The 9721-nt window shown below is 39.5% G+C and overlaps 1 protein-coding gene across 1 annotated transcript; it reads right to left on the bottom strand.

The window, feature by feature from the left end:
• Positions 1 to 4867: 4867 nt before the first annotated feature.
• Positions 4868 to 9134, bottom strand: PDC (phosducin). Its single transcript, XM_042461711.1, has 3 exons — positions 9071 to 9134; positions 7356 to 7519; positions 4868 to 5395 (listed from the first exon to the last, which is right to left on the bottom strand). Exons 1-3 carry the CDS (start codon positions 9132 to 9134, stop codon positions 4868 to 4870), a joined length of 756 nt encoding a protein of 251 aa, XP_042317645.1.
• Between the last annotated feature and the right edge of the window lie 587 nt (positions 9135 to 9721).

Here is a 9721-nt window from a genome sequence, read left to right as displayed (position 1 = left end):
ATTTATTTATACCCCGCTCTTCAGCCAAAAGGTTATCAGAGCGGCTTACAAATTGTTAATTGGACATTTCCCTGCCCTCACGTTTACAATCTAAAGAGACAAGACACAAAAGGAGAAGGGAATGGCAGTAGGGAAAGGGAAAAGTCCAGCAGATCTTCTCTCCCTCTTATGCTTTGACCACGGCAGATGGACTGGAGGAATGGCCCTTCTTCTTACTCTGATTAGGCCCAATTAGGGAAGGTGTTGGGCCTACCTTCACCAGCTCAAAAGGGACAAAAAGTCTTGCGGGTATGGGATTGTCATTGTGCTCAACTCTGTGAGCCCTACCTCTGCTCCACCTCTGACTTAAGTTCTTCTGCAACTCATATTCTGGAAAAATAAGCCAAGTCAGGTCTGGGACCCATTGACACAACACAATTATAGTAGCTTAATTCACTTTAACTGCTATGGCAACACATACTGTTCAACATTTTGCGGATGAAAATCGGGGCATATAGCCAAGCAATATCAGAGTTCAGGCAAGATGAGGAAGAACACACCAGCCCAGAGAGGCTGTGACAATTTGTTTTTGCCTTAGCCTACCGGGAAGGGCAAGATTCTGCTGCCTCCTCTCTCCTTGCTGAGTTATCTGAGTGCAAACTACTTTTGCACTTTGAACTACGTTTGCAGTAATTGAACCAAGTTGGGGACAAGGGGAGGGGGGAGAGATGAAACAATGAGAGAGAGAAAGAGACTGGGACGTTTTAGAACCAGATGATAAAGTGGGATGACAAAGGATAAATCAGGACTATCTCAGTCAAATCAGGACAGTTGGTGGATATGGCACCATCCTATGGAATTTCTGGATGTGTAGTTTGATGAGGCTCCAAAGGAGCTCCCCATCTGAGAATTTTAAATGTCCATACCTAAATGGTGAATCAGAGTATTGCACATGATGTTACCATGGCAGTTAAAATGAAATAGAGCACTAGAACTGTATAATTTGAACAAGGCACCTAGATAATTTATACAAGTACAGAATTCTACTTCTTTTTGCAGAATTTTGATTTTTACGTGGCACCTGTACATCTAGGCCTTTTCAAATGTGCTCTACTGGAACAAAGTGGGAACTTGCATGTGGTATGACATTGTATTTTCATCACACATCACTTTCCCCTAAACTTGCTGAAATCCTGATGAGTGGCATGATCAAAAATTTAGTTTAATTTTGATTAGTCATGTGTTTCTACCTTTGAGAGTGGCAGTATGTGGGGGCTGGTCTGGCGCCATGTGGATACTGTCTTCCAACAATTTTAGGTTAATGAATTTCCCGGAGAAATCATGCTATTGCATGTTTGGACAGCTGCTACGCTTAGCTATTACTTTATAGCCACTTATAATTAAATCTATGAAACAATGTTATGTTTTCTAGGGAAGGCTGGGATGTACTTAAGTGACCTTTATGTTTTATGTCTCTTAACATTCAAACCAATATCTTTAGTACTTAATGGAGCCAAACCTAGTTTGCAGTTAAAAACACTAACCTTGCACGTCCATAAGATTTTTCTCCCTCCCTCCCTCTCTTTCTTTCTTTCTTTCTTTCTTTCTTTCTTTCTTTCTTTCTTTCTTTCCCTTCTGAACCCTATGCTATACACATACAGGCCTCCACTTCCTTACAACAGCCTTGTGGATACTTCTTTGTTATCATTTTACAGATGAAGAACTAAATCTAGGAGAAGGTCACACAAGTAACTGAGAGATTGACTGGGGTGAGAGCTAGACTGGGGTAATGTAGATGTTAAACTACAGTGCAGAGTGCTGGGTGATGATAATACCATCCATGATCTATACTAAATAGGTAAAAATAGCATAGAGGATGAAGGGAGGCAGAGATGCCTTTCCACTTCTGAGAAGCCAGTTCCACCAGCCTTTTCCTACTGTCACTTGGTGGCAGTCAATATCTCAGGCTATAAGACAAGATGAAGAATGGAAGAGGAGACAGACCAGTAGCTTCTGGATGCACATCTTGAGCGTTCCACATTCTGGTTGGTTATCAGAAGAACTTGGAAACTGGGAATCAGTACCCGACTTTCTTTTGTCCTTATTCCCCCCAGTTCCTTTTCTTTTTGTGTCATGCCTTTCAGACTGCAAGCCTAATGGAAGGGACTCTCCTAATTGATCTTGTAAACCACCCAGGAGCCTTTTTTGGATGAAGAGAAGGGTAAAAGTGATTCAGATAGTGGTCGTTTAATAGTTCAAATTCCCTACAACTCCAACACTGGTTGAAGAAGGCCTGCAGCAAACAGATGATTAAGCTCAATTTTGGAATTAACATTTTCATCCCAGAAGCCTGACTTCCTAATGGTTGTTTGCTCTTCAGAAACAAAATAAGTCATCTTGGGCTATTCTTTTAAGAAAAGATCAAAAGCCTTTAAAATATGCCTTTTTGTATCCTTTATTAATGATATTACCACAAATTATAAAGGTTTAGTAATGAACAGTTTAGCAAGCACCAGTGTTAATGTAGCATGCAACATTACGTAATAATTAATACAGAAATATGCTTCATCTCTTGCAAAATAATCTATTTTCTCTAAATTCACAATGATTAAATGCCAAATATGAGCTTTAAAATGTGTTCTATACTTTCTATATGGTTTGAAAATATCAGTTACCTGATTAGTTCTCAGTAATGTATCATTTCCAAACAGGTGGTCCATCAGGCAAGTATTCTCTATTCAGATTATTCAATTTTTAACTGCTTTTAACTAAGTACTAGTGGCTATAGTGGTTCAACTGCATGTTTTTTTGAGAGCTTTATAGTCAAAATGAGACTAAAATGTTTACAAAACTTATCACCTGCTTCATTTGTAGCTTTTTTTGTTCTTTTAAACTGTGGAATTTAATTACACTTTAATCTTCAACTGGACTCAACTTCAGCCTCCATTTTCACCTACCTGTTTCATTTATTACACTACAGTCTCAAACTTCCATCTATATAGTACTTGTTTCTGAGATTTTTCTTACAAGTGGTGCATTCCAGTTAAATGTATTGATGTTCTCTTGAACTGTCATATATGCCAGGTGGTCTCCTTAGTCCGAAACCTATTTTTGAAGTCCTTTATGGATTGCCACTCACAAACCATTTGATGGACGTTCGTTTATCTTCCCAGTTTCTTATCTTGATTGGAAAGTTGGGGATAATGTCTACCTTAATTTCGATTACTCCTACAGTGTATGCGCTAAATAAGTAACTAGTACCTCTTTAAACTCTTCAGGGTTTAAATTCACCTTCATATCTTATACAAAAACCATGAATTAATTAGATGAATGCCTGAAAATCTGTGTGGAGTTTTTTTCTGTATGTTGCTGGGGCCACAAGAAGAGACACTTCTGACAATGGAAGTAAACCAAAGGAATTGTTAAGCAACAATTGTCCTGAACTTTGGTCCATGATTGGTCTCCACCAGGCTATAAGGTTTGCCTCAATATACAGTTCTCATGAACCAACTTCTCTTTGCCCTTACTTTGGTTAATTGCCTTGAATGTCCTCTTCTCCCCACATGTACAAACCTTCATTTAATTACATTGTCAAATTCAAGGCTGGAGAACCTTTGGCCTTGTAGATGTTGCTTGACTACAGTTCCCATCAGCTCTATCCAGCATTGTCGATAGAAAAGAATAATCTTACATCTGGAAAGTCACAGGTTCCCCAGTTCTTTTCTAAGTCTTCTTGATTACTATCTCATCAATTTCCTCATCATTACAGAGGGCCATCAAAGATTTCCCAGTGCTTCTGCAGGGCTAAGTACTCCAGTCTCCAGCTTCAGTGGATTTGGTCAGCTTCTTATCCTTGTACTTCTCCTCTACTCCTGAAGGCTGCTTCCACACTGCAGCATTTATGCATTTGGATATAAATACTGCAGTGTGGAAGTGTGCAGTTAACTGTCATGGCTCCATCCTATAGAATCCTGGAATTTGTAGTTTGTTGCGGCATCAAAGCTTTCTGACTGAGAAAACTAACTATCTCACAAAACTGCAAATCCCAGAATTCCATTGCACTGAGTCATGGCAGTTCAAGCAGTGTTAAACTGCATAAATTACACAGTGTAGATGGAGCAGAAGACAGCTACATACGCACCAGCTTATCCATGTGGCACTCTGAAAGCCTCTTGCCTTGCAGCCCTATAACTGAGTTCTGCACCAGTGTTTCCTTTCCTTTCCGCCTCTGCTTCTTTTCTTTCTTAGCTTTTTCTAGAAATGAAAAGAAATGTGAAACCAAAAATTTTCATTTCATGGATTTTGGTGCACCAGACCAGGCCCTGTGCATATACACCTTTGAGTAGATACATAAATGTGCATACATACACCCCTCACTAATTTTAATCACAGTATCTGTACATTCCTATTGACTTTTGTGTGATATGTGCAGGTATATATAGAAGCTGCTGATTATGTATGCAATCCTATATGCTCTTTCCTGGGGGGAAATCCTATTTATCTCAATCAGACTTATTTCTGGACCTCTGTAAGAATGCACTGCCATTTATTTAATTTATTTTGTTACATTAAATGTGTGTACTGTTTGCATACAGGGGCATAGCTGAGTGCCCAAAGGCAAGAGGCACAAATGGGCTCCCCAAGTGTGGCTGCTACTGCCATCTTGTCTACCAGGGTCGGGACTGACGGTGAGGTGGACAGTAGCAGGAGGCCCACATTGGTTGGACAATTCCAGGGGCGATTCTCCTGCCAGTCCAGTAGCAGCTACACCCCTGTTTGCATACATAGCATATACATGCAGCTTTCACTAAATGGGTCCATATGCGATTCAATTGCAACAGGTACTGAGCAGGGATAAAAGGTGCAGGCGTATTTAATATCTTGTCAGCTACTCAACTTCTTTTTCATCTGTGTTGCCATTCCCAAGTGCTGGGATCTCCTTCTCAGGCAGTAGCCCATACTCATTCAGAAACATCTCTACATCTACAGCAAAAAACTCTTCATTAAATTGGTCAGTTACGCTAATGAAATTGCTTACGAGCTCCCCAGCTCTGTACACAAGAAGTGTTGGGAGAACATCAGTGGAGAAACGATCTCCGGCCCCCGTGTTGCAAGCTTTGATCTTGCAGAATTTCACGGTGGAGTATTCTGCAGCAAGACACATCAAGCTGTCGTTGAGTGCCTCACAGCCCTTGACACCATCTTCATAGATGTGGACAATGACTGTTATGGTTTTCCGCTCCTTCTCAACAGCTTCCAGGAATTGCTCCCCATTCTCCAGCTCAAAGAGGCAACCGTATTTGGGCCCAAAACTCAACCGCTCGTGCATGTCCAGCATACAACGCTTGCGGTATTTCCGTAGGCAGCTTTCATCTTCTTTATCATCATTAATTATCTCATACTCCTGTATACTCATCTGCAAATATTTGGAAAAGTAAGTGTATTAAAGGTACTTATTTACTCCCCAAACAACTCACCATCATATGAAACAAGAAAATGATTTCCTTAGGAATAAGAGAGGATCATTTGATCTTAATTCTTGTATCATTAATTATATTTTGTTTAATGTGTATCTATATGATCTTGGGTGAGTCACACACTCTCACCCCATTAAACCCTTGATAAAATTAAGGATGCCATAAGTTAGAAATGGCTTGAAAGGACACAGCAACAACAATAACAACAGCAGCAACAACAACAATTGTATTTGTATTATTTAATACTCCTCTCCCATTGTAAAAAGCAACTTCAGGGGGCAATTTGTAACATATTTTGTTCTGTTAATCAAGCATACTCTGCTAAATACAAAATAAGCATATCAATAAAGAAATCCTGAGCAGCAAATGAGTATTTGGGTACACATGTTAATTGCCATAACTATGTTTATGTACATCAGAGAACTAAATACATCACAGTTGTGACCATTCATGTTCTAAAAATCTTCATAGCTTAATTCAACCAGGCCTTGGTAGAGGATGGCCATTTTTGATGTCCCATCTCACCTTTTGAAATGTTGTCTTTTTTTTCTTCAGGATTATCAGGGGTATATGTTAAATGTCAGAAGGGAAAACCATCTTACACAGGGACCTTTGCCATCCTCCTTCTAGGGATAACACATATATGATAGGAGCAATGGGAGCTTGTGGCTTTCATGTCAGTGTAGAACACTTAATCCACCTGAGGATTTAAAACTTTAAAGGAACTATCCAAAGTGCTGAAGCCTACATCCAAACAGGTTCAGTATGCTGGGCAATTCTTTTACCTTTTAGAATAATACCTAGACTAGATTCACAGCTCCAATGACAATGGATGTGGGGCTATGGACTGCACAGGTTAGCAATAACCTACATGCCCAACAACCACACACCCCTGTTATCCATAGCTAAGATTCTAGGTCAGTTACTTAGTTTGGTATATTTAGTTAAGTAGCATCTCCTGGGCTAGCCCTCCTAATCCTGCCTTACCAAGCATCAGTCATTGGAAGTGATACTGCAAGTAGGAGCCCTGGTGGTGCAGTGGTTAAATGCTGGTACTGCATCCATTCACAGCCACAAGGTTGTGAGTTCAATCCCAGGCAGGCCTCCAGGGTCTACTCAGCCTTGCATCCTTCTGTAGGTCGCTAAAATGAGGACCCAGCTTGTTGGGGCAGTTAGCTTATACATTATAAACTGCTTAGGGAGTACTTAAGTGCACTGATAAGTACAGAAATGTACTTACTATTGCTACTGCTATTGCTATCTGTTCTCTTGTCTGTCAGGATGAAGCAGGTTGATGTTACATTTCCCTCCTGCCAGCAATCTCCAGTGAGACTATCAGAAGCAGTATCCCTGCTCCAGTTTCCCCTGTTTCTGGAGATCACCAGTGTGAGGTGCATGGAAACATCAGTCTACTGTATGCTTATTGATAGGAGAACAGAGCTCCACCACTTGCGGTAGCTGAGGTCTGGTAAGGTAGTAATCATCTCTGCATATTCCCTACATTATGGCCATGATTGTGAATGCATAAGGACTATAAAAATGAATCAGCTCTGTATGCATAACTCTAGGTTATGCATTCATAACTGTGGTCATGAAAAACTACATGCATACAGACAGCTCATGCAATGATGTGGTGGTAGGGATGCTCCTATTTGGCTAGGATTTCCCTGGGCGTGAAGTACCTTTATGTCTTCACATTCATACATGTGTAGATGTTTTCACATGCATGCTGGTTGTATGGGCAATGGGAGTATGGCCACGGGGCACATTGGCAATGGAGAAGACCTGACTCTTATCCCAACATGTGTTCCTTATATGTGTAGGACCATTTTCTAAGCTACTGAATCCACTCACTCTGTTGAATCACTTCAGTTATAGTTTGTTGTTCTTTCTGCTTACCTTGCGACTGAATCGCTCTCTGGTGTCTTTATCATCTTTACTGTGAGCCCGATAGGGTGAAGACATTTGCCTGATGAGGATCTCTTTCTTGCTTAGAGGAAGGGCATCTCTATCTTTACTCTCTAATTTAAACTTCCTCCAGTCGTTGATCACCCCTTTAGGTCCTAGGAGAAGAAACTGGTGTTACTTCATATTGTTTGAATTATTTTCCAATATAACTTCATTTTTTAAAATGGACTGCCAGGTTTCATTGGTTCTTAGGGCAGAATTTGAAGGGGAGGAGACTAGTTAAGAAAACCAAAATGCCACTGCAGAAATTGGTGGTTCCCAGTAACTGGGGGGGGGGAACCTTTTAAACAAGGGAAATCTCTGTAAAAGCACTTCAAAATATATGAAAATGAGCAGATGATTAGCTAATATACAACCTAATAGATCAAAACAAATTGCAAAATATTACTATCATGGAAAAAAACCTACCCCATTGCTTTTTTAAAAAATGTTTATTATAAAATATAAGTCATTCACTGTGGTTAAACACAAAGCATACTTTTGTTCCTTATTAAAGGAACATTCAAGCTGCAGATTACCAAAGCAAACTGTGGTGAAATGAAATGCTTTTTCATTAAAGCACAACTTTATGAATACTTCAGTTTTTTAAGGTGACAAAATGGGTATTAAAATACGAAATGCTGAAATATATGTCTAAAATGGCATTATGGAAAATGTAACAGTGGGTGTGATAGATACACCCACCCAATGCTTCTGTGTGCATATGAAGAACGTTGCCCTGAAAAGGAGCACAAAGGTAACAATGCTGTTGATTGCATGATTGTTCCATTCACAACAACAACAACAACAACAATGGGTTTCTGCAGCCTGAAAAAGTTACACATGGAGAACATAGGATTATGCGATAATCAATGGCTCCACAAAAATGGAATAAACAAACTGTGGCTATTACACAGCAAATGTCCAGTGTGGAAGCACCCCTTGTGTGGAACGGGGCTAGCTGGATACGGAACAGACTATGCTTGGAAGCTCAGGGTATATAATATAAGAAGGGCAAGAGGGAAGCTAATAGCAAAAGCTGTAAGCTGGGAGAAGAAAAATTTAGCCCCTTTGACTCTGGTCCCAGCTCTATTTTGTTTCAATATGCAAAGGGTTCAAAGAACCAGCCCAAAACTCAGAAGCTTTGGATTAAATCCTCAGATATTTCCAAAGGACTTTTCATTGGCATCTCAAGCAGTGGCTTCACTAGGGTTGGTGTCAACCCGATGCAAGAGTTGTGACCTAAACAACTAGCAAAATTAAAATTATACAATTAAATTGCAACATCATGCACACTGCCTAAATGCATTTACATGGACATAGTTTCATGTAGTTAAAGTTAAAATTTGGTAAGATTTGGTAAGGGTGGGGGGTCTTCTGGGACAGCATTCAAACATCACAGTATCAACTAAATACACTGACACTTCCAGTGCTGATGGGATTGTATCCAGTGGTTGTGTAAATGGAAAACAACTTGTACCACTGAATGTGTATTTCCACTCCTTTTCCATACAGTCCTCTGTATCTTCATAAAATCTTTCCAGTGGGTCAGGGGATACCTGCAAAAAAGCCTCACTTTTCAGATGGTGAGACATATCTATATATACTTTGTACTCATACCTTCTGGAATCACAGAATCTTGCTTTGCCTTGCCTTTGTTTCCTTACCTGTATGTGTAGCCTCTGGTGCTTCAAATTCTTCTTCCAAACTAAGCTCTGTATGTTCTTCCATTGCCGTGACTGGATTTGCAGATGCTGGCAGAGTCAAGAAAGCAAATAATGAATATACTGAAAAAATGAACTGCAAGTTGCTAAAGAAAATTAGTACATGATTTTCTGCTGCTACATTTTGTTAGATATGCTTATGAAATCATAATGAATAACACTTTTGTTGAGATGTCACAAACGGGGCAGGGAGAGAGAACAACATATCCAGTTCTTAAAATGGTAAATCAATAATTAGACTGGAGTTATCAAGGAGTTTTTGTTTTATAAGGAATCATTAACCTAGAGAGTAATAAATACACAAGGCATATGTAATACATTGGAAGTTTATTTGTAATCAAGATTTGAAAATACAGTGACATTCATGTAAAAATTATATGATGAAGATACAGGAAGCTACTGAACAGTTTATTTTGAATCTTTTTGAACGATGTATATAATGCATTTTAATCAATAAAATGATTTTTAAAAAAAGGCATGACAAGAATGACTCTGAACTGCAGACTGATTAAATTATGATTAATGATACAGTCGCCCACCACTCCACCATGATATTTCTTGGTCTTCACATTTCCATAACTTCTTCGTGTATTT

The sequence above is a fragment of the Sceloporus undulatus genome, chromosome 4 (genome assembly GCF_019175285.1).
Source record: "Sceloporus undulatus isolate JIND9_A2432 ecotype Alabama chromosome 4, SceUnd_v1.1, whole genome shotgun sequence".
Taxonomy (NCBI): Eukaryota; Metazoa; Chordata; class Lepidosauria; order Squamata; family Phrynosomatidae; genus Sceloporus; species Sceloporus undulatus.
Note: the sequence above shows the minus strand (reverse complement) of the source record. Positions and strands in the feature narration are given on the sequence as shown.

What these genes read in the sequence shown, in the direction of transcription:
- PDC (XM_042461711.1), bottom strand. Translation starts at nt 9,134, where the DNA reads ATGGAAGAACATACAGAGCTTAGTTTGGAAGAAGAATTTGAAGCACCA. An exon ending in ACCAGAGGCTACACATACAG is followed by an intron (nt 7,520 to 9,070) that starts GTAAGGAAACAA and finishes TTCTTCTCCTAG; the next exon opens with GACCTAAAGGGGTGATCAAC. An exon ending in GAGAGCGATTCAGTCGCAAG is followed by an intron (nt 5,396 to 7,355) that starts GTAAGCAGAAAG and finishes AAATATTTGCAG; the next exon opens with ATGAGTATACAGGAGTATGA.